Raw genomic sequence first — 25585 nt, 5'->3', positions numbered from 1 at the left:
CTTCCTCTCTCCTTCCATTTATCTTCAAATAAAAGATGAACAGCTACACATCAGAAACCGCCAACCATAGTGAAAAAAGACATGGAGAAAATTTTCACCTGGCGTTTTTCCAGGTGCTGCTAGAAAGCTAAGTTTAACTTGCCTTAACTACAGAATGGACGAGGTCGGAGATTGTTTTATCAAAGGTATTAGATGAAATGGCAAAGAAAATTTCTATTATCTACTCGAGACCCATGGAAGTTATTGGGTTTCACTGGAAATTGATGAATATAAATATTTCCATGGATATGGAGCGTTATGCAGAAATGTAGAGATATGACTCTGTAAATGTGTAGTGTCCCCCATGATCCAGCTGATACGCATTTCTCTTGTGGTACTTCTACTGAAGAGCAAGAGAAAGGAGAGGACATTCCTCCCGCAAATCCAGCCTGTTTACGTAACTCCTCTTGCAATCAGCATTAAGGCGAGCACAGCCCAGAGCAAGCCGGAGTGATGAGGCTGATTGGTTGGGCACGGGAGCGCCAGGGTGTGGGCTGTGAGCTCTCGCCTCACTCCCAGGGACGCAGGAAACCCGGGCGCATTCGAGCAGCGGCTCCTCCCGGCTCTAAGAAGCCGAGTCCGTTGTTCGTGTCTGACCGGTCTTTCCTTTACGATCTCTCTTCTTCCAAAATTGACATCTTGGTGGATGGTCCGAAGGAAAGTCCGAGGTAGGGGCGCGCGAAGCTGAGGGCCAGATGGGGACAAGTTCGCAGGAAGGGTCGGGCTCCCCAATTTCCTGAGTTGGGTCCCCGTGGGAGAAGGGCTTCGGAGAGGAGGGAGGGGAAGGTTCCTCTTAGCAAGCCCCCCGGGATGCTCCTGGAGCACCCCAGCCCGCAGTCTTCCGCGCTTACCAAGCGCACTGGGTTGCCCTGCCCTGAGCGCTAAGAGCCGGCGCGGTCCGGAGAGCGGGTTTCCCAGCCCGCCGCAGGTGCGCGGGGCAACATCACCGCCCCGAGAGGAGCCCGGACCGAGAGCCCCCGCGGCGGCGTCCGCCAAAGTCCAGGATGCGCCGCCGCCCTCCAGCTGCCGGCGTGGACTATTGTCACCTCCACCTCCTGCGGGTTCCCCATCTGACCGGTGGCCTGTGGTTTCTCCTCAGGTCACAATGGATCCTGAAGGTGGCCGTAATGGAAGAGCAGAGAAGAACTTCTTGAAAATGGGCAAAAAAAGGTAGCCAGTTTGTTTCACTTTCATACTGTGCGTGGCTTGAGAAATTTGGGAGATGGATTTCTAGTCTCCAGCTCTGAAATAAAAGAAGATGGTATTTTTAACCTTAAACGCAAATGGCTTTTCTGCGGAAGTTCTCTGTCTGAGTGGAGGACTGCGTTTACGCATTCCCACGGCCTTGGCGAGCTTCTTTCTCAGCCTTCCTGCCCCTGACACGCCACTGCGCTCACATCCTTTTCTGTGGTTCATGAACTTTCTGCTTCACGAGCGCTGTTGCTCGCCCACGTCCCCGGACATGTGCTGCTTGCGCTCTGCTCCGTGGTCCAGTCTCTTGCTTCTGGTAAAACATAAACGTTCTGGTCACAGAAACATTGCATGTTTGTGGCATGGCAGATGGGACAGAAAGCCAAAACCACATGTAGGTGTTAAACGTGGGTTTTTGTTGATGTTGTTATTGTTTCAAAGGAAATGCATATCTGACACTTGTAGAATAAATTCTGAAAAAAGAGGACTGCAGGACTAGGAAGCTACTAGCCTCGTGTGTAATCATTGGTAATGGAACCACATAGGGAAATGTTAAGAAAATTTTGATCCCAGTGCAGTGTCCATACAGGAAATTTTAAACTTTGCTCCATAAGTTCATTCTTAGTTGTAAATTGTAATAATTAAAAAAAAAAAAAACTAAAAGAAGTTAGTATATTATTTTTTTAACGATTTTATTTATTTAGTGAGTATATTATTATTAGAAACGAAGCTTTTCAATGTAAAAGAAAAATGTAAGTAGGGACATCAAAGAAGGTTTTAACAACAATATTAAATTTGAACTGTACTTCAGTATGAACTCACGAGTTTTAAAATAGTTCACTTTCTATCCATTGAAGGGGACAGTAGCAGTGAGTACACTTATTGCCAGATCTTCGTTTCTGAATACCATTCCTCACTAAATGGAAGCTGTACTCCCTGGAGAAATGGCTAATTACAACCATGTATGTTGGGATGGGGGGACACATACAAAAATGAACCTGGACTATTTTTGTTGTTCAAAAAGAACACAAGAGCTGGTCACTGTACTTGATTGTGAAATACTGTATACATTATAGTCCATGAATCTTTAATAAAATTCTGAAATGAAGAGGAAAACAAAAAAGGTGGGAAAAGGTAGTGAGAATAAAGGAATATTTTTTGTAGAAGAATGCCAGCTAACTTATTGGAACCTGCATTGTTATCACTGACTCAGGCAAGTGTTGTTATGGATCTCAAACCATTGGGAGAAAAATTGTATCTAAAGATTATCCCAACTGTTTGCTAGGCAAAAAGAAAGTGAGGATTTTCAGTGGAGAGATTTTTGCAGTTAGCAATCTTAACCTAGTGATCAGACCTAGCATCACTCAGTGGAGTCCTGTGTTAGTGACGTGACACCACCTGGGAAGTATGTTTGCAAAAACATTTTGGTCTGAACCCTATCAAGGTTCTAGACTGATGCTGTCCAATAGAAATATAATGTTAGCCCCATTTGTAATTGTTAATTTGCTAGTAGTAACATTAAAAAACTAAAAAAGAAACAAGTGAAATTAATTTTGAAGGTATGTTCTAAAGAAGCTGGAATATCTAAGATATTTCTATATGTAATCAGAATTATTAATAATACAGTTTACATTCTCTTTTTCATACCAAGTTCTCAAATCAGCTGTGCATTTTATACTTACACACATCCCAATTTGGACTCAGTTTGACACTGACCTATCCAGATGCAGGTCAGTCTACAAGACATCTTATTACTATAAAAAGTCAATGTGGTTGGAGGCAGAAGAAGGACTTATAGATTTAAAAAAGAGACTCGAGTGCCTGGGTGGCTCAGTGAGTTAAACCTCTGCCTTTGGCTCCGGTCATGATCTCAGAGTCCTGGGATCGAGCCCTGCATCTGGCTCTCTGCTCAGTGGGGAGTCTGCTTCCCCCCTCTCTGTGCCTGCCTTTCTGCCCACTTGTGATCTCTGTCAAATAAATAAAATCTTTTAAAAAAAGATAAAAAAGAGATAAAGAGACAAAACCATCCAATATAATATGTGAACCTCGATTATATCTAAGTTCAAAATCAGAAAAAGAAAAACCTATAGAAAATATTCTGAGGAAATTTGACAGTAGATTGGATATTAGTTGATATAAAAATTGCTATTTTCTGAAATGTGAAAATGGTAGGAAAATGTGAAGTGCCACGATGTTTACAAGTTACTTTCAAATGGCTCAGCAAAATATTAACGATGATAATGTGTACTGACTTAGATAAAAGAACGTATGGTATAAATGTGAACAATTGTTGAGTCTAGGTGAATTTTGTGTGGGTAGTCATTATCAGTGTTTTTTCTTTTTCAGTTTTTCTATTTGAAAGTTTTCTTAATGAAAATATTCATATACACGAAAAGAAAAAAACTCTGCATAGTGGAAGGAAGATATTGCCCTTTTTGTTTTTAGGTTGTTTGTTTTGTTTGATACCTTAAAGAATTATGTCCTTAATATACAACCACTTGGAGGGGGTGGCGCCTGGGTGGCTCAGTCCTTAAGCATCTTCCTGCGGCTCAGGTCATGATCCCAGGGTCCTGGGATTGGGCTTCACGTTGGGCTTCCCTGCTCACCAGGGAGCCTGCTTCTCCCTCTCCCTCTGCCCCTACTTGTGTTCCCTCTCTTGCTGTGTCTTTCTCTGTCAAACAAATAAATAAAATATTTTAAAAAAAATACTCAACCACTTAGGGATGTTGGAGTAAGAAGTACTGAGGTTATGTGGAAGGAGATGGTAAAGAAATGTGTTGGAGCCTGCTCATACCTTCATTTTATTATTGCTTCTTACCCTGCCTATAGACTTCTTTTAACACAAAATTGTGGGTTTTTTAGGTGAGAAATTCTTACTAAGCTGTGTTCATCATCACTGATTTTAATTATTCTTGGTATAACTGTATATTTTTCCCTAGTCTTATTGAGATATAATTGACATACAGCACTATGTAAATTTAAGGTATACAGCTTTATGTTGTGACTTATGTATATTGTGAAATGATTATCACACTATGTTTAGTTAACATCTAGCATCTCATACACATACAATAAAAAGAAAAAGCGAAAAAGACTTTTTTCTGCTTGTGATTAGAACTCTAAGGATCTACTCATAACAACTTTCCTATGTATCATATGGAACTATTGACTGTACTCCTCCTGATGTACTTTACACCCCTGGGACAGCCTTATCTTTGTACCTTTGGATCAAATTCTTCTCGTCTCCACGCCCTGTCAGCCTCTGATAACCACAAATCCCATCTCTTGTTCTGTGAGTTTTTTTTTTTTTTTTTTAACTATATGTTCTAATTCGGAATTAAAAAGAAGCATGTGGCTTTCCTAATATGTATATTGGTTGGGTGATAGTATCATTTGGAATATATGTATTTCTAAAGGTCTGATAAGAGACTAGCTTTTTATAAGTCCTGTGTTTCAAGCTGATGAGGATAAATTAATGATCTAGTAGGGATGAGAGATCAATGTGGAAATGTATTTTTATATAATGCAGTATCCTAGAAATCTGAAGTTGCCCTGAATAGTAGCTTAGTGTTTAGGGGACAGGCTTTTCCGTTTAAACTTGGCTTTGTTCCAGCTGTGTGACCTTGGGCAACTTCCTGAACTCTCTTCACCTGCAGCTTTCTCAGCTCTGACAGAAGGACAAAAATGTGCCTGCCTCACAGAGATTGAGATAAGATTAAATGAGATTGTGTATGGGAAGTGTTTACTTAGCCAGTATTTGAAATATTATAAAATTTCCAGAATAGGAGCAGTTTTAGAGAATGAAAAAATAAATAAAAGGCTTGGAGCTAAAATTCAATTATGTGTGACTGCTTTTTTCCTCTCATCCTGGTTCCAGAGATACTGAAACCATGCTTTATTGGGAATAGGGTGGGACCAATTCTGAAGAGTTATGTTTGTGTATTTTGTGTGTTTTCATGTCCGTCTAACATCACTTTAAAGCCAAATATGGAGTAAACTGTGGATTTTTTTTTCCTTTAGAAGTCTCTTCAATTCTTTGACCTTGCTTAGCATAAAGAACAAAGACAAAGACGAATTTACTTTTGAACTTGAAAATCTGTATAAAAATCATGTGATTCTTCTCTGGAATAGTCTTTAGTTGGTACATATGAAAATAAAGAGGCAGAGGCTTCTTTCGGTTAGCTGGCTTTCATGTTCTAGGTGGCTGTTACACAGAGTGGAAAACAGCTTATAGCTAGAGTCATTTGAATCTGGGCTCAAAGTAATAATCAGCCTTCTTATTCCTGAGGACAGCTTTCTGACAGTTTACAGACCATCTTTTCTGATCATAGCTTTTCTAGATTGGACTTATTGCCTTAATGGTACATTTAGGGCTCCAGACTTCCTTTCAGAATTAGATTGACTGAGAGAGAATGATTTAATTACCTTTCTTCTTAGGTTAGTTTATGCCCAGCTTCTGATTGCCACCACTCTCCATTCGTAGAAAGATTGAGGATAATATGTAGGTAGTATGTAGATAGAATATCTACTGCTAGCATTGCTTAGATAATGATTAAGAGAATTAACTCTGGAGAATATGAATGATTTTCTAATTACAGATCTTCCTTAACTTAGGTATTTCCCCCAGCCCCATTTTGTTAGTTAAAAATATCGTAAGTTGAAAATGCCTTTCATACACCTAACCTATTGAACATCATAGTTTAGCCTAGCCTACCCTACATGTGCTGAGAACACTTACATTAGCCTGTAGTTGGGCAAAATCATCTAATGCAAAGCCAATTTTGTAACAAAGTGTTGAATATCTCATGTAATTTATTGAATACTGTACTGAAAAACAGCATGGTTGTATGGGTACAGAATGGTTTTAAGTGTATGGGTTGTTTACCCTTATGATCTCATGGCTGACGGAGAGCTGTCCGTCACTGCTTCTGCCCAGCATCAAGATAGAGTGCTGTACTGCATGTTGCTAGCCCAGGGAAAACATCCAGCTTCCTTACCGGAAGCAGAGTTTCTATTGAATGCATAACCCTTTCTCAGCATCCAAAAGTCAAACCATTGTAAATTGGAGACTGTAGAATGAAAACAGTACGTTCTCTTATGTTCTTAATATTTTTAAAGGTTTTATTCGTTTGAGAGAAAGAGCACAAGCAGGAGGGTGGGGCAGAGGGAGAGGGAGAAGCACACTCCCCGTTGAGCAGGCAGCCCAACACGGGGCTTGATTCCTGGACCCCGGGATTATAACCTGAGCCAAAAGCAAATGTTTAACCATCCAAGCCTCCCAAGCACCCTAGTATTATTTTTAATAATTGCAAAAGTTGTATGTCTGTGTATTCATCATAAAAAATTAGGAAATACCAAAGGTACAAAGAAGAAAATATTTTGATAGAAATCTCAATACCCAGTGATAATCACATATACAGATTTCTAAAATACATGTAAATATTTTTAAACTTCATTAATGGGATCATGCTATTAACATATGGTTCTATGGAATAGTACAGATGTGTTTCTTTGTCCTATTATTAAATATAGGATCTATGTTCATTTGGTCATTTAAAAATTTATGTAATTTTAATAGTTTTGTGTAATCTATTACTATTTTTCAGTAAAAAAGATGAGAAGAAAGAAAAGAAACCAACTGTCAGTACATTTGCAATGGTGAGTCTGAATTTACTTAGTGATCAAATTGCTTTGGAAATTTGATTTTTTTCCTAGAAAAGAGATATTTCATCTGGTATAATAATAGTCTTGGAGCATATGTTAATGAAGAGGCGAAATGAATAGGTTTAAGTTAGCTTGTTTTCAGTGGAATGCCAATCATGTCGTATTATGATTGAGCCTCAACAGCCACTCTTCTTGGCTTACATTTCAGTGTTCTGCTAATTTTTTTATGTGGCTTCTGGTCTGTTATCTATGCAAGCACTTTTCCTGTGATTGGTCTCAGCCACTAGGTAGAGTGTGGTTCTAATAGGATACAAGTTTCCTTGTCATCAGTGGCTCTCAAATTCTGGCAGATTTGAGGTCAAAGTCTCAGGCACCCAAAAAATAGAAGTTAGCAATGCATTATTTATGACTATGAACCTAGTACCTGTCATCATTTCTTTGTGCTGAATAATAATCTCTAATTTGAAAACCTTTATAAAATTCTTCATCTCATTTTCTGGTTGCATGGTCATTGCTTAGAATTTTTCTTGTGTCAGATTTAGAATAAGACAGGGATTTAAAGCTGTGGTTGGATGATGGTCTCTCTCTACCTGGGTCCTTCTTTTATTCTTTCCCGAGAACCTGTAACACTACTGAACAAATGAAGTCTGACAGTGAGTGCATACTTTATAATTCAGTCATAACACATCAGATGTTTTTTTTAAAAGTTGGTGGTGAGGGAGGTGTAGGCCATCTTATAAAGCAGATATTAGCAAATTGACTATAAAATATTACATGGTCATCTTCTTGCCATAAAGTTGCTCTGGCTATGGTTTCACCTTTTGTCCTATCTCTCCTCTCTTTGGAATATTTTGAGAATGAAACTATATGTTTGGGGCATTCTTAAAAAGACACTCGGTGGGAAGGGGGGTGCCCAAGTGGTTCAGTAGGTTAAGTGTCTGATTCTTTATTTCAGCTCAGGTTCATGATCTCAGGCCCTTGGGATTGAACCCTATGTTGGGCTCCATGCTCAGCTTGGAGTCTGCTTGGGATTCTTTTTCTCCCTCTCCCTCTGCCCTTCCCCTGCTCATGCATGCTTGCCCCCTCTTTTTCTCTAAAATAAATAAATCTTTAAAAAAAAAAAGACTACTCAGGTGACCAAGGGGCAGTTTTTGTTTTATACTTCATTCTTATTTATTAAAAGAGCCTTTTATGTTAAAAAGTTTATATATATGTATATTTGTGTGTGTGTGTGTGTATATATATATATATATATATATATATATATATATATATATATATGGTTTATTCCCAAGATTTAATTTCAGTTTTGTTATTTTGAGACCAAAATGTTTCTGTCTTTTTTGGTTTAGTTTTTATTATTTGTAGCTTAAATTAAAAAAAAAAAGTCTCATTTTTGGGGCGCCTGGGTGGCTTGGTGGGTTAAAGCCTCTACCTTCGGCTCAGGTCATGATCCCGGGGTCCTGGGATCCAGCCCTGCACTGGGCTTTCTGCTTGGCCGGGAGCCTGCTTCCCTTCCTCTCTCTCTGCCTGTCTTCCTGCCTACTTGTGATCTCTGTCTGTCAAATAAATAAATAAAATATATATATATTTTTAAATCTCATTTTAGAAAATCTAACAGATCTAGGGACTCCTCAGTGGCACAGTCATTAAGCGTCTGCCTTCAGCTCAGGTCATGATCCCAGGGTCCTGGGATCCAGCCCCACATCAGGCTCCCTGCTCAATGGGGAGCCTGCTTCTCCCTCTCCCACTCCCCCTGCTTGTGTTCCCTCTCTCATTGTCTCTTTCTGTGTCAAATAAAAAATAAAATCTTTTAAAAAAAGAAAATCTAATAAATCTAATATAGAGAGGTAATACCATCCATACAATTTAAGCCACGGAAGAAAAAAAATCTGGAGTTTAAGTGTGAGGGAATAACAGCACATACAATACTATATGCCATGTGTTGTCCTAAGTACATAAAACTCATTTAACTGTTACAACTCCCTTTGAGATACATACTACTATTATTCTAATCTTTCAGGTAAAGGAACTGAGTCCAGACATACTAGCTTGCCCACCTGGTACACAACAGGGCCAGGATTCAGACCTGTGAAGTTCATGTCCTCAATCACATTGCTCAAGATAGCATAGAAGGAATATACTGCAAGCCTTTTGAGGAAGAGTTGTATTATTTATATGGCTTTTCCTCATGTCTTTTTCCTGAAGAGCTGACACAGAAAACTGAACTGAACTTGTATGTAAAACTTACAGACATGAGGACACATTCAGAACTTTTCACAGTATAGTGCTGATGTTATCAGCTAAGACAAAAACTCATGTGTCAGGGCCCCCCAAAAGCTCAGGTTCAGTGATTCACTCAGAAGAGAGACTCTCAGGACTCAGCACATTGTCCTACTTGTAATACTCATGGCTAAGATTTATTAAAGCAAAAGGATACAAAGCAAAATCAAAAGGGGAAAAGGAAAGAGTGAGGCAGAAGTCCAGGAGAAACGAGGCATAAGCTCCCCTGAGTCTTTGCCCAGTGGAGTCACACTTAAATTGGGACAACTGTGAAATGCTATCAGACAAGCTCATTAGAAACTCAGCACTCAAAATTTGTGCTAGGGGCTGATCATTTAGGCTTGGCATATACCAGAATTCCAGACTCATAGAAGGAAGGCAGGTATTCAGCATAGAACACCTATGCCAAATAATTTGGCCACTTTTATCAGTTAACCCCAACCCTAAATCCAAGTTCTAGATGCCCTCCAAGGTCCAGCCTTGGATACAGGTCTTTCAAAACTGCAAGTCTTCAGCTTACAGTATTACCTTACTTCTACTATGAGACTTTTTGGCAGTCTTGAGAAAGTCTTGTGATCAAAAAGAGGTAGGCAATATTCAAGTTTTTCTACAAGCATTTTTTTAAAAATACTGGGCCTTGTTTCAACAGAACAAGAAACATAAAAGTAGAATAAAATCTAAAGCAAGTAAGGAAACGGAACAGATGGAAATCAGGACAAGAAAAATACCAGTGGGGCTGCGGTTCCTACACATAGCACTCCTGAAAGATTACACGCTCTTGCCAGAAAGGTGCAGCGGTTTCGACTCTGAACGTTCTACTTCTTGTATCTTATTGAAAAACTAATTTTTTTAAATAGATAAGATCTATTACCTATCTAGTGCTTCCTCTGTGCCACATACTTGTTAAGCACAGTGACCTGATAACCTACGAGGTTGCGCTGACCTTATGCTAGATGATGAAACAGACTCAGACAAGTTAAGCAATGCGCTCACAGTCACAGATTTACGTAGCTAGTAAGAGGGCAGGTCCAGAATTTGCCACAATCTGCTTACTCCAGAGCTAGAGAGGTTTTTTTTTTTTTAAGATTTTATGTATGAGCACACATGCATGGACAAGCAGTGGGAGGGGCAGAGGGAGAGGAGAAGCTGAATCCCGACTGAACAGGGAGTCCGACGCAGCATCTGAGGACCCTGAGATGATGGCCTGAGCTGAAGGCAGTTGCTTAACCCACAGAGCCACCCAAGTACCCCTCCAGAGCTAGAGCCTTTAACAACTTGAATCATTTATGATAGTTTATGATCGGTTAAGTTTTTATCTGCCCAGAATCAAAGAGTCTTTTTCTTTATGCCGTTATCTTCTGGCCACCTGGTCATCCATCATTGGAGACTCTAGCACCAGGCACAGGGTCTCCCTTTCCGCTCTCAGAGCTCCTACTATCTTGCATAAGTTTTATGGTGTTCGGATAATGGCTCCTTGACCTTCACAGGTGCAATCATCTATTTACCCCCTTCACATCAGCCATCTGCTTGTACACTAACATCCTTTATTATGTTTTGAAACTGTTGTGCCCCTGGAGTGACCTATTGGAGGAGCAGCTTAAATCAGTTGGCCATCTCCTTTCTTTTCAACCTGCTCACTATTCTCTCTGGATGTTTGGCCCATTGCCCCACCATTTTTCCAGCAGCTGCTTCTCTTGCCCAAACTAAAAATCATCTTTTTACATGTTATCCAAACAGCATCACGGTCTGCTTTCTTTCACCTGATTGTTGTCACACACCTCACAACAGGTATATTCCCAGCCAGAATCCTACCCCTCCTCTTCTCACTGGCTAAGTCAAACCTCTACACTTTTCAAATTTCCCACTTCTCTTCTCTTCTTCCCCCTTTGGTGGATGAGCTCTTCTTTTATTTCACAAACAGAATATACAAGCCTGTCTCTCCCTGGGTCAGATCCTTCCTCCTTCCCTCCTAAGGTAACAGAGGAAGAATCTGATTCTTTTTTTTTTTTAAAGATATTTATTTATTTATCAGAGAGAGAGAGAGGGAGAGAGAGCAAGCACAGGCAGACAGAATGGCAGGCAGAGGCAGAGGGAGAAGCAGGCTCCTTGCTAAGCAAGGAGCTCGATGTGGGACTCGATCCCAGGATGCTGGGATCATGACCTGAGCCGAAGGCAGCTGCTTAACCAACTGAGCCACCCAGGCGTCGCAAGAATCTGATTCTTAAAACTAATCATTTATGAGGGGCATCTGGGTGACTCTCTCAGTTAAGCACCCGACTCTTGATTTCAGCTCAGCTCATGATCTCAGGGTCGTGAGATCAAGTCCAATGTCAAGCTCTGCGCTGAGTGTGGAGCCTGCTGAAGATTCCCTCTCACTCTGCCCCTCCCCACCCCCCACACTCTCTCCTACTCTCTTAAAAAAAAGTAACTCACCCATTTGTACCTTGAGTCCCACATCCTCTGCCTTCTCAAGGACTTTACTATTATTATCCTTTCTCTTCTGTATCTATAGTCTCTCCCTCCCTTCTGGGTCTTTCCCATTGGCATTTACATGGGCGGTGTCTTCATTTTCCCCAACAGCATCCTTCAAGCCACTCTTCTCTTGCTTGCTTCACACACAGGCGCTGCCTTTACTTGTGTTAGTTTCACTTTGCATTCATTTCTTAACATATTATAACTTGGCTTCTGTTCCTACTGCTCACCAAATTCAGTAGACATGTGTTGATTCTATCTTGACTTTTAAGTAGTGCTTGATCTCTCCACCATGCTCGTCTCTTGGCGTCCATGATGCTGCAGTCTGCTGATTTTTTTTTTCTTACCTCTCTTTAAATTTTTTTTTAAGATTTTGTTTATTTATTTGACAAAGAGAATGAGCACTGGGAGGGGCAAAGGGAGAGGGAGAAGCAGGCTCCCCACTGAGCAGGGACACCCCTCCCCACTGTACCCCTTCCCCCTCCCTGGCCAGGATCATGACCTGAGTCAAAGTCAGACATTTAACTGGCTGAGACACCCAGACACTCCTCTCTATGTCTTTTGTTCTTTTGTCATCTTAGCTTGTGAGGTTAAGGTTCTTTAACCCAGGACTCAGTAATGGAGTGGACGTTTTCATACTTTCTTTTCTTTTTTTTTTTTAAATTGTGTTAGGTTAGTCACCATACAGTACATCATTAGTTTTTGATGTAGTATTCCATGATTTATTGTTTGCATATAATATCCAGCATTCCATGCAAACTGTGGCCTCCTTAATACTCACCACCAGGCTCACCCATCCCCCTACCCCTCCCTTCTAATACTCTTGCTTGTTTCCTGGAGTCGGGTCTCTCATAGTTCATCTCCCACTCCGATTTCTCCCCCTTCACTTTTCCTCTTCTCCTAATGTCCTGCATGCTATTCTTTATGCTCCACAAATAAGTGAAACCATATGATAATCGACTTTCTCTGTTTGACTTATTTCACTCAGCATAATCTCCTTTCACATAGACATTTCCAAATTCATGCAAGACTTTTCCCGTTTCAGTTTCATTCCACACAGTTTTAGTATCTTCTATCCATTTGCAGCGGTTTCCTTTACCAATTTGTAGTTACTTTTGTTCCTCCATTGAGGACGTTGGCATGTAACTGCTTCTACTTCTCTCACTTGTGCTCTCATCATTCTTTTATTTGGGTAACCTTAATAATGACTCCTTGGCCTGATGTTCTTTGACCTTTTCAGTTCCAAAAGCCTTCACTCCTGCCCTAATAAATTATACTTGTGAACACGGACCTTGGGTTTATCACCTGGGTGGACTTCCACCTAAGAAGCTATAAACTCAAAGGTGTCACTCTTCAACATTTCAGCCTCAATATTTGATTCCTTTTATCTTTGTTATCCTTTTTTGGACTTTGTGTACTTACTTACTCTTGCTTTTGTAATAAAGCACCATGAATTTAGTGTCTTCAAACGACACAAATTTATTACCTTATAGTTCTGGGATCTGAAGTCTCACTGGGCTAAAATCAAGGTGTCAACAGAGCAGGATCCCTTCTGGAGACTCAAGATAAAATGTTTCCTTCCCCCCCTCTCAATTTCTAGAGATGGCCTGCCCTCCTAGACTTAAGGCCTCTTCCTGCATCCCTTCAACCTCTTCAGTCATCATTTTTCCTGCTGAGTCTGAACCCCACCCCACCCCCCACTCCCTCTTATAAGTATCCTTGTTTTTACATTTGGTCCACGTGGATAATACAGGATCTATAATACAGGCCCTATCTCAAGATCCTTAATATCTGTAAAGTCCTTTTTACCATGTAAGGAAACATTCACAGTTTCCTGGGATTAGCATATGGACCTGTGTACGGAGCAGGGGCATTATAGTGCCTACCACACCTGGCCAAGGCTTTGTTCTCTCAGCCATTCTGTATTGTTGGTCCCCTTGCTCCATTTCTGCTCTCCTGAAAGCCATTCTATCCTTGGTAGCCACATAAAATCTCCTCAGTTCCTGCCTTTCTTTTGTATTTAGTTGGGAAGTTTAGAGTAAAACCCAGAGTCATTCCTCTGGCTGGAAAGGCCCTGTGTAATCTGTCCTCTGGCTCATCTCTGATCTCATTGCAGACAAACCTCCTGTACTCTGTCCTTGCCACAGTGATGATTCTGTTTGGTCCTTGAGATACACAGAGCTTTTGTTCACCACAGGACCTTTGCATTTGCCTTTCCTGCCTGAAATGTTCTGTCTCCAGATCATCAAGAAACTAACTATATCCTTCCTGTCATTGAGGTCTTAGCTCAAATGTTGTCTTCTCAGACAGGAAGTCCCTAACCAGGCAGGCTAAGCCAGCTGACTCTGCTGTCATTGTGGTCTAAGCTCTATGAGGGAGGGAGTTTTTATATGTTTTCTTTACTAGGTATTTACATACTGAGTGAATATTGAATACATCAATCCCCCCTTTTTCTATTTGCATTTGAGTGTATACTCTATGAGGACGGGTAGCTTGTCTTTTTCACTGTTGTTGCCACTACCTAGAACCAAACATGAGCCTTACTAGTTTCTTAACAAATAATCTTTCGAACGTTGAATGAATGAATAAATTAATGGATTCATTGACTTCTTTCTCCAACCCAGGCACCATGGTAAGTCAAGTTAACCATCAAGCCTACTGAATATTACCTAAACCACTTGCCTTTATGTATCATCCTTCCTTCTACATAGTTCTAGGTGCAGGCCTCCTATCTTTCTTATCAATATCTAGCCAAACATCTTACATTTCCTTATATTTGAAGGGCTCTGATTATAATTAGTTTAAGCCTCTGTCTGACATTTTACCTGATGTGTCACAACATTGTTTTCGTTTCCTTCACTGTAAACTAATGAACAGTCTTATTAATTTTTACATTTCCTAAACCCATAACAGTACTTGCTTATATTATATTGTGTGCCTAATTAAAGTTTATTTCTCACTTTCATTCTCACAACCACCATGTGAGGCTTGCTGCCTATATGAATATTTTCCTCATTTTATAAATGTAGATACTGAGGTATTGTTAAGAGATTATTTTCCCCAAACTTCCCTTCCTATTAAGTGATAGAACTAGACATTTCACTGAGGCCTTTGTGCTACTTAGTCTTATGTTACTACTTTCCTCAAATCTTATTACTTTGTCTCCAGAAATCAGTCTTGCCTCCTGTCACAAGTAAACATGAGGTTCTGAGCTCTGTCTGCTTTGTCCTTGTTCTTGGAAACGTGTTTGTATCTGTGCCTACTCTTAGCTTGTTCCTTCTAGCTTGTGATGAAGCTTAAGCTTTGCCTATTTGAGAACCATTCTCCCTTTACCAAGTTTTATTGTGAAGACTTTCAGACATATGGAAAAGTAGAACAATAAAAGTCATGCTCATATACCCATTGTTTGTATCTAACAACTGTTAACATTTTGCCTCCCATTTCACCTGAAATTATAGATTTTGTGATGTTTCTTGCAAAGCTGCCTGTTGACACACCTCAAAATTTTTCCTACATGACATTTTCTTATAAAACATAACATAGTGTTCAATTTAATAAAGTGAGGACTAATTCCTTAATATTATGTAATGTCCAGTTCACGTTCACATATTTCCTGTTATCTCTGAAAAGAAATGTCTTTTACAATTGATTTGTTTGAAAGAGGATCTAGTCAGTGACATCACTTAGATATTGTGTTTTCCAAGTCTAGAAGCTTTCTTGTTCAAAATGACTGAAATGATATACTATTGAATGACTGAAATGACTATACATGCTGAAAAGACTATACTGTTAGTCCTATAGAATGCTTCATCTTCTAGACTCTTTTTATTGCTTTCTTATGGCATCATTTCACTTGTTCTTCTATGGCTTACATTTTTAATATTCTGAAAATTATAAATACATTCACATTACATATTTTGCGGTAAGAAGATTGTGTGGGGGATGCTGTGTGCTTCATGTCTCATATCTGGAAATATCAAATGTCAGAATATTTGACTTCTCCACAATACTAAATTTGATCACTTGGTTAAGGTGATGACATATTGAACCCTTCCATTGTGAAAGGACTTGTACCCCCTTGAAGCTGAGTGGTGCTGGGGCATCATGGGGATATCTTGTTTACCCATTAGATATAAGATCCACTAATGAGGGGCGCCTGGGTGGCTCAGTGGGTTAAAGCCTCTGCCTTCGGCTCGGGTCATGATCCCAGGGTCCTGGGATCGAGTCCCACATCGGGCTCTCTGCTCAGCGGGGGGCCTGCTTCCTCCTCTCTCTCTCTGCCTGCCTCTGCCTACTTGTGATCTCTGTCTGGCAAATAAATAAATAAAATCTTAAAAAAAAAAAAAAGATCCACTAATGATCCATCTACTCAGGTTCTTGAAACATTTTTTTTTCTTTGTTCTGTAGGATGTTGCCCAATTCAGTTTCCTTCCTGTTTGTTTACCAGTCACCACTGTGCCTGATGTACCTGTAAACATGTGTGAGACTTCATTAACTAGTCTGTCCTCGATGTTGCTTCCCTGTCAGGTGTCCGTTCTCTTGCTTTTCCTTTTGCCCCAGTCAACATGCTGTCTTGATTACTTCATTTTCAAATTATTCTTGATCCCAGTCACTCTTTCTCTCTTCCTGGATGATCTTATCCAACTCACATGACTTCTGCTATATACGCCAGTATCATGAAACTGCGTTCCAAACTCAGAATTCCTTCCATGAGCATTCTCGGATAGCATTTCCAGGATGAACCATCACCCTGGAAATCAAATAGCACAAAAAGAAATTTCCTGTGTCCCTTCCCTCCAACTCTTGTCTCCTCTGGTTTGCCCTCACTCCGTGAAGGGTGCTTCTTGGCCAGTCAGCTTTTTATTACTGCTTCTACACCACATACCCCCATCTTCTCTGAGCATACTGCTCTGCTGCCTGTTCTTTTTGGCTGGAACGCCTTCTTTCTTGCTTCTGAACACATGCCAAACTTTCAAGCCTGGGAAGATGAAAAACCTCCTCTGTGGGGCTTTTCCACAAAGGAGGAAATGACCATTTGCTCTTTTTTATGTCTGCTTTACTGCATACACTACACTGTCTTAGCGTGCAGTATATAGATTGCATATACTTCTTTGCTTGGCCTTCCTTCTCCTTTTTAAGCACTTTGACGGCAAGACTTACACCTTTGGTGTTTATCTGTCTTTTCTTAGTCATTGGGTAGGCATTGAGTAAATATTTATATTTGTGGCCTGCTTGTTTTTATTATGGTCAGTGACTAGTTTTGGTAGTAAAAGATCCTATGGGAGTGGTGATGAGAGAAATCTTTGTATATCAACTATTTTCTCTTCCTCTACTAAGGAACATGATATTTTATCCACTTTAAAGGAGTCTCTAAGAGAAAATAAATGGCTTCTGTCCATCTCTTTCTCCTTATTTATGTTTTTTAAAAAATATTTTATTTATTTATTTGAGAGAAAGAGAGACAGAGTGAGAGAGAGCATGAGAGGGGAGAAGGTCAAAAGGAGAAGCAGACTCCGCATGAAGCTGGGAGCCCGATGTGGGACTCGATCCCAGGACTCTGGGATCATGACCTGAGCTGAAGGCAGTCAGTCGCCTAAACAAGGCGCCCCTTATTTATGTTTTTTTTTGAAGAGATGGATGAATGCTTAGTTAAGACAAAGTAAATAATGACAAAATTTAGCTTGTGTTTCAATAAAATATGAAAGAAGTGCCAAAAACCACATTTTCCCTGTTTTAGTTTATAAAGAAGAGGATGTTATTGATTATGGATATGTCATTAACTCAAATTTGAGCTTGCTTTTCTAAGAGCTAGAAATTTTTTTTAAATATTTATTTATTTAAGAGATAGAGAGAAAGAGAGAGGCTTTTGTGCTCTGCTCCTGTCGGGGTAGAGGATGAGAATCTTCACGCAATGCCGGGCTCAATCTCGAAACCCATGAGATCACGACCTGATCTGAAACCAAGGGTCAGATGGTTAACTGACTGAGTCACCCAGGTGCCCCTAGAAAAAGTTTGAATGCAAAGACCTAAGTATATATTAGATATTTTTCTTCCACCAAACTTGAATTTTTGCTAATTTTAAAAAAAATTTATTTATTTGAAAGAGAGAGAAAATATGTGGGAGAGGCAGAGGGAGAGAATCTTCAAACAGACTCCACACTGAGCACAGAGTCTGACACAGGGCTTGATCTCACGACCCTGAGATCATGATCTGAGCCAAAACCAAAAGTTGAACACTTAACCAATCCACCTAGGCACCCTGAATTTTTGCTAATTTTAAAGCTCAGCTTTACCAATGCTTTCCTACTTCATGAGCTGCCAGTCACTACTGCCAAGAACTGTTCTGCTTTTTATTTCTCCACTTGTCAATTCTGTACGTATTCCTAGTTGTTACTACTATTAGTTCCTTTTTAGTTAACTTTAAGATTGGTTTCTGTCTCCTTGTCTCAGATCTTTCTGCTGATGTGTCTTTTATGTTGCCTGATCTTGATCTCTGTTTTGGTTTAGGTTCCCTGCCTAGACCTATGATTCTTTTTTTATCCACTCTCCTCCCTAGATTACAAACCTGCTGACTCTACCTCATGCAACCACAGGACAATCCCCTGCATTGGGGTTTATCCACAAACCCTCACAGAATGCTTCATCTGTCTGTTTTCTTTCATTTGGTTGTCTTTCAGTCCTTAACTAGTTCCTTGAATAATATGGCAGAAGTATTGATTTCTTCTCAAGTGGACTGCCACAGAGCCTTGAGCCCATTCCCATTACTGTCTGTTCTCATCACTTTCTGGATCTAGAGAAGCTGTCTTTACTTTTGACCTGCCTATGATTAAAGAGATTATGTACATCTACATTGGTCAGGCATTATGGCTATATTCTACCTTTTAAGGAAATCTCTTTTGGGGAAGCATGCATATAATGGATTCTTCCTTTCTCCTTCCTTCTTACTATTGAGGCCTGATTGCATTCAGATAATTTTACCTTCATGCTAATTTCATTATGTGGCAGATCTTTTACTCAAGCAATTTTCCAAAGCAGCAAAATACTTCCTTAGTGGTGGCCTCAGAGGGGACTTTGACAGTAAAGATTTTTCTTGGTTAAAAAAAAATTGAGATGAAAAGTGGTTTCTACCCTTGGAAATCAGAAGAACAAATACATACTTTTATAGTTGTACCTTTAAAGAATTTTACAATTTTCCAGAATGTCTGATCCCTCTCGTCAAACCTCATATATAAGAAAAGAAGACAAACTGAGTCCAATATGAATAAGTAGGTCAGAACTCAGTATAAGAGTCAAATGCCCATTTAGAATTAGGCTATCATAATTGTTTAGGTTGGACCAGGATGGTAGTAGTAGTAGTAGAAATGAGATTGTTAGGATTGTTAGAAATGAGAAATGTTAGGATTTTGGATGTATTTGGAAAGTAGAGCAAACTATCCATAAAACTGTGCTAATTAAGTGGGTAGGAGAAGAATAAATGAAACAAGATGGGATTGGGAGGGAGACAAACCATAAGTGACTCTTGATCTCACAAAACAAACTGAGGGTTGCTGGGGGGAGGGGGTTTGGGAGAAGGGGGTGGGATTATGGACATTGGGGAGGGTATGTGCTTTGGTGAGTGCTGTGAAGTGTGTAAACCTGGTGATTCACAGACCTGTACCCCTGGGGATAAAAATATATGTTTATAAAAAATAAAAATTATAAAAAAAAAAACTGTGCTAATTTTTCCTCTTCTTTACATTTCCTTTTTTTTTTTTTTTTTTTTTTTTCAGTTTCGCTACTCAAATTGGCTTGATAAGTTGTATATGCTGGTGGGGACAATGGCTGCCATCATCCATGGAGCTGCACTCCCCCTCATGATGCTGGTGTTTGGAAAAATGACAGATAGCTTTGCAAATGCAGGAATTGCAGGAAACGTAACTTTCATAAACACAACTAATGGAAGTAAGTATTATTTGCAGCACTGATTTTATTGGAAACTTAAAAACCTGTTGCCTAAAAGCAATGTTTAGCTCTTAGTAAATATACTAGTGGGTTTACCTGTGTGGAAGTTGAAGGGATCTGGCCTACAGTTCCTATTGGTAGTTGGTACCAATTGGTAATTGGTAGTTTGAGAAGATAATATTCACAAGCATCAGAATCCACTTTGAAAGTGCTGGCAGAGATATGTAGAAAAAGATAGCTCTGTTAAGTCAGAAAAATCCCAGGAAGTTTCAGGAAGAGGTAAAAAAACAAAACAAAACAAAAAAACCCACCTAATCTAGACATCAAATGATAAGTAGGAATCAGTCATGAGATTCTTTGACATGATAGATATGGGTGTCAGAGATAGGAGTCCAGGATGATTCTAAAATGTGTAGCCTGAGAAGCAGAATAGACTGGATCTGGATGCAGTTACTATCAAGAAAGACCAAACAAACTGAGGGTTGCCGGGGGGAGGGGGTTTGGGAGAAGGGGGTGGGATTATGGACATTGGGGAGGGTATGTGATTTGGTGAGTGCTGTGAAGTGTGTAAACCTGGTGATTCCCAGACCTGTACCCCTGGGGATAAAAATATATGTTTATAAAAAATTAAAAAATTAAAAAAAAAAAAAAAAAAAGACAGTAGGTTTGGGCAGTAAATACCAGAAACTTAACTTTGGGTATTGTCACAGGTTGGGCTCCTTGGAGAAATATGGCCAAGAGAAGTTGTGTGTGTGTGTGTGTGTGTGTGTGTGTGTGTATTAGGATGGAAGAAATAATAGCTTGTGTGTGTGTGTTAGGATGGAAGAAATAATAGCTTATTTGTATGCTAGTAGAAATGATCCAAAAGATAGAGAAGAAAAATGATGCTTTGAGAGTGAGGGAAGAGAGTTGTTTGCATGATGTCCTTGACAAAGGATGGAATATAATGCCCCAAAGGAATACTTGCTTTAGGTAGAAGCACAGATAAACTTATCCACTGTAATGGGTGGAAATGGAGAACATGTGAGTGCCAGCGCCCAAAGCTGGCTTAAGGAGGAGGTGAGAATTTGTGGAAGTTTTCTTGGGATTACTTCAATTTTCTCAGTGAAGTGAGAAGTAAGACACGTGGCTGATAAAGGAAGGAGATCTAAAACAGTCTTCCAGGAGAGCAGGAAAGAGACTGAACCATTGAAAAGATTTGGGAGCCATACACACTCTCACATTCACAGTTGACTGAGGAGGAACTGGTTGATATCTCTGAGCAATCAAGTCACCTTTGGTCAAGCCTAGATTGATTAAAACTCAGCTTCCCAAAGACTTACAACCTGGTGTGCGCTCAAGTGGTAGAGCTTTTGAAAATGTCTGTTTGAGAATACATTTGACAATACATGGATATTCACATAGCTTTTTCAATTTTTAGTCTCTGATGAATGTTATGAATCTTTTCCCCCAAAATGTGCGTATAAATATTCATACTGATTTGGGGTATTTATAGATCCTTTGATACCTGTCAGTAGTCCTAGGAACCCCATTTTTGTAATTCTGAAGAATGCATTGTTTACCTTGAGGCTGGCTTACTTGAGTTCTGTGAATGCAGATAGGAGTTGGGCCAGAAAATTTTAAAGTATGTTTGAGCTATGTAAAATTCCTGTGAGTTTATTATGTCCTTTTATGGTATCCAGAAGGAGCTGCCAGAAGATCCATCTTGGAATTGGCCCCTTTCTTTTATACCATTCACCCAAAGGAAGTTCACAGCGCTAGGTTTATTGGTTCCTCTGCATGCTGTATCTGGCAATATTCTTTGGAGTTAGTTTTCCTAACACATTACAGTGGAAGAATCAACTCTTTAGTACTCTGGTAGCCCAGTAGATCTTATGTGTACATCTGTGCCCATTCATTTTGGTTTAAGATTTTATTTTATTTTTTGAGAGAGAGAGAGAGCATACAAGAGGAGGGTAGAGGGAGAAGCAAATTCCCCGCTGAACAGCGAGCCCAATGTGGGACTTGATCCCAGGACCCTGAGATCATAACCTGAGCTGAAGGCAGACGCTTAACCCACTGAGCCATCCAGATGCCCCCATCTGTGCCCATGCTGATTCTCAACTACTGTAATGTCCAGTGGCCTTTTTTTAGAAACTGCATTAAGATTTTTTAAAAAGATTTTATTTATTTATTTGAGACACACAGAAAGATCACAAGTAGGCAGAGAGGCAGGCAGAGAGAGGGGAGGAAGAAGGCTCCCCAGTGAGCTGAGAGTCTGATGTGGGACTCGATTCCAGGACCCTGAAACCATGACCCAAGCCAAAGGCAGAGGCTTTAACCCACTGAGCCACCAAGATTTTTATATACTATATTTTCATTACCCAGATATTATCTCTTACTTTATGAAAAAACAGTAGATTTCTTTAAGTGGGAGTACTAATCATGACTATGTCTACCTCCTGCAGATATGATGAGATGGACAGTAATCAGACTCATTTATCTAATAAGCATGAATGAGTTCTCAGACAGTGGTCCAGGTGCAGAGACTAGCTCCCTGAGAGGCCTGTGTGTTTGTCTACTGATCAGTCTCCCAGACTGGAGAATGACTGCATGGGCTGGTCACAGCAGGCTCCTTCATAGATGCCTGCAATACGTGTTTTCCAGCTGGGGTTGTAGTTGACATTGCATTCCTCGCCTGTACTCCTCCTTTAGCTCACTCTTCTAATCTTGGGAAAGCTTTGAACTGTGCTTCTATCAGGCTTTTAGGAGAAACCATATTCAATGTTAGAAGCAGGCTCTGGAGTTGGACTGCCTGGCCACAGCCTCCCTACCTTCACCATTTTTTAGTTTTGAGCTTTGGGGGATTTCTTCATATTCTAATTTCCTTGTCTATAAAAATGTTGACTTTTTAATGTTCTTTTATGTAGAACATATTCTATGTAGAACATATTTCATGGAGTGGTTGTGAAAATTAAATGGATTAGTCATTTAAGGCTCAAAGAACAGGGCCTAGTTTATAAAAAGCACTCAGTAAATGGTCATTACCATGGTCATGTCATTAGTAAACTCATGCTTCCATGTTCTTCACAGAAAACCTACATAACTTGGAATGATGATATGGTTTTTTATATCATTTCATCTTTACAGAACTCTGTGACACTTATTTTTATATTGTTTAAAGCTTGAGACATATCTAGAGTTACTCAGTCCTTGTTATAGATGTGGATAATTGTACATTTCAGCAGCATTTCCTTAGTAACTGTGAACCACTAGCCATGCCTGAGAAGGCAAGGTCCTCAAACGATGGCCCAGGGGTCAAATCTGGACTGTTGCCTAATTTTTTTTTAAAGATTTTATTTATTTATTTGACAGATAGAGATCACAAGTAGGCAGAGAGGCAGGCAGAGAGAGAGGAAGGGAAGCAGGCTCCCCACTGAGCAGAGAGCCTGATGCAGGGCTTAATCCCAGGACCCTGAGATCATGACCTGAGCCGAAGACAGAGGCTTTAACCCACTGAGCCACCCAGGCACCCCTGTTGACTAATTTTGTACTGCTTGTGAGCTAAAGGATGGTTTTCTATTTTTAAATCATTGGGGGAGAAAAAGAAAAGAAGAACAATATTTTTTGACACAGGATAATTATATAAAATTGAAATTTCAGTATCTGCAAATAAAATTTTAATGGAATACAGCTATGCCCATTCATTTGCATATTTTTGGTGGCTTTTTTGACACTCCTCTGTGCAGTAGAATTATTGTGACAGAGACCATATGGTCTCCAAAGCCTAAAGTATTTACCTTCTGACTCTTTCCGGTAAAGGATCACCAGTCCCTGAGGTCGGGCACTGAATGGGGGGGTTATTATCTTCAATTGTTCAACCTGTAAATTTGTGCTAAACTGTTCCACATGCCAGGCACAGTACATGTCCTAAGTATTCATTCCCACCCTCCAAGAGACTTAGTGGAGTGGGAGGAATGAATACATGAACCCACAAATGTGGGTATTAGTGCTGTGATACAGAGATGCACAAAATACCTGGGAAAGGAGAAGGGCACCTGACTCCATATATAAGAATCATAGGAGGGGTCCAAGAGGAGGTGATAACCAGATTTGATCAGCATCGTACCTCTCTCCTGCACAAAATAAACATGTTCTATGTAACAAGTGAAATTCCTCTAAAATAAATATTGAGGAATAAATAAGTTAATATCCTTCTCTCAGCACCACCCCTTATTGCTACTACCCTGCTATATATCCTTCCGTGTGTTTCCAGAAGCAGTGTGCAATCTCTACTGCAATTTTTAGTCAGGGACACTCAGTTCCCTGTCGCTCACCTGCTTGTCTGCAGATTGCCATTTCCAGATAACAAATCATTTGTGGGGACAGCCTCAAAGGCTTTGATGCTGGGCCTAGAGATGAGAGCAAATGAGCTCCCTGATGTTTCTGGAGGCAGAGCCAGTCTAATGGACTCCCAGGACCCTGACACTCTGACCTTTCTTCTTTTGCCCTCCCACTGTAATACCTATTACCTCTCCATGGGGGTAGACTAAGGACCAGAACCTCCTTTCTGGACAAGAAGCATTCCTTATGTAGAGGAGACTTGGATTTGCTAAGGCTTTTAAAGCCTGAGAGTTTTACAGTAATCATTGGGTTTAACCAGACAGCTCTTAAAACTTAAAGTGAGCAGATCCCTCTATGCTGCTACAGTAAACCCCTGCAAGAGGTCTTTCTTTTCTGCTGAAGTCTTATCCTGATAATCAGACATGGGCCTTTGTCCTGCTCTTTTTGTTGTGGACCTGATTTCTTGACACCCTACTCCCACCTGTCTTTATCTTGTTTTTAGAATTTTCCTTTGCCTGAAAATCTCTGATGATTCAGGCCTGGGGAACTCTCTGGTCTTGTTATACAACTTTGCTGAACAAAAATTAACCACTGCTGAATTTCTGTCATATTCCGTGAATTCTCATCTTCCTCAGGAGACTTTAAACTTTCTGGAAATGCACAGATAAAGACGATTGTGATTTTAGACATGTGTTGAAGGTGACAGGTTGGGTAAAAACTGTAAATGACAGCCAGGCAGTTGAAGAAATAAGACTGAATCTTGGCTTTCAGAAAAAGACTAGAGAGTGGACAATATTTGAGTGGAAGGGATGTTAAACCTCCTGGGATAGGATGTAGAGAAACGTAGAAAGAGTGAGAGCCTTGAGCCTTGAGAAAAGACTCCATCGTTTACAATAACTAAAACTAACGTTTACTGAGCATTTAAGATTTGTGGGCGCTCTTCTTAGTACATTACATGTATGGACTCCTTCATTCTTGACAGATTAGGAAAGGGGTCCAGAGGGTTGAGTAAATTTAAATTGCCTCTGGTCATAGAGATGGTAATAAGGATTCGAGCCCAGGCAGTCTGGTCCCAAGCCCATGCACTGGAGGAGACAGAGGGACACGCAAAAAGGAGAATGCTAAAGATAACACGCTGATCCAGAAATTAAGGGATACGGAGGGTGTTTTGCATGCCTTGTGGTGGTTGTCAGCCCTAGGTACTCGTTCAATACACACTTGATTACTTATTGTCTCTAATGCTTCAATTTATGATACACCCACCCTGATGGCTTTTTTCTTTCTCCATAACTATATTAGGGTTGGTTCTATTTTGTTTCCTCCACACTGGTAGCCAAGGAATGGAGAAAATGTAAGTCACTCAAAATCTAGTATAGTTTCATAATTCAGACAAGAAGGGGAAATGTGGAAAGAGCTTACTTTCATATTTATCATTTCCATTCCCTTGCTCTAAAACTTGTGAGGAACATGAAAACTATCTGTAAAATTATCCTCACAACATCATCTGTATTTTGCTGCTTTAACTATGAGTGAATAAATCATGTACAGACCTTGAGTGTGTGTTTCAAGACTTTGACGTACACAAAGAAAACATTGCCCCGTGTGCCCTCAAGGCCAGCATTTTGTATGCTCCAAAGTAGAATGATATAGATAATATTTGAATTCTAAGTAT

At 40.0% G+C, this 25585-nt stretch overlaps 1 protein-coding gene across 1 annotated transcript in view; it reads left to right on the top strand.

Moving 5' to 3' along the window:
• Window positions 1-500: 500 nt before the first annotated feature.
• Window positions 501-25585, top strand: part of ABCB1 (ATP binding cassette subfamily B member 1) — a 105506-nt gene continuing 80421 nt past the window's right edge. Inside the window, exons 1-4 of the mRNA XM_045089761.1 lie at window positions 501-707; window positions 1139-1209; window positions 6837-6888; window positions 19419-19590. Coding sequence (XP_044945696.1) covers window positions 1145-1209; window positions 6837-6888; window positions 19419-19590 — 289 coding nt within the window. The 5' untranslated portion in view covers window positions 501-707; window positions 1139-1144. The remainder of the gene's footprint in view (window positions 708-1138; window positions 1210-6836; window positions 6889-19418; window positions 19591-25585) is intronic.

This window comes from Mustela putorius, unplaced genomic scaffold, assembly GCF_011764305.1.
Source record: "Mustela putorius furo isolate JIRA1106 unplaced genomic scaffold, ASM1176430v1.1 tig00003845_pilon_pilon_pilon, whole genome shotgun sequence".
NCBI classification, from domain to species: domain Eukaryota; kingdom Metazoa; phylum Chordata; class Mammalia; order Carnivora; family Mustelidae; genus Mustela; species Mustela putorius.
Note: the sequence above shows the minus strand (reverse complement) of the source record. Positions and strands in the feature narration are given on the sequence as shown.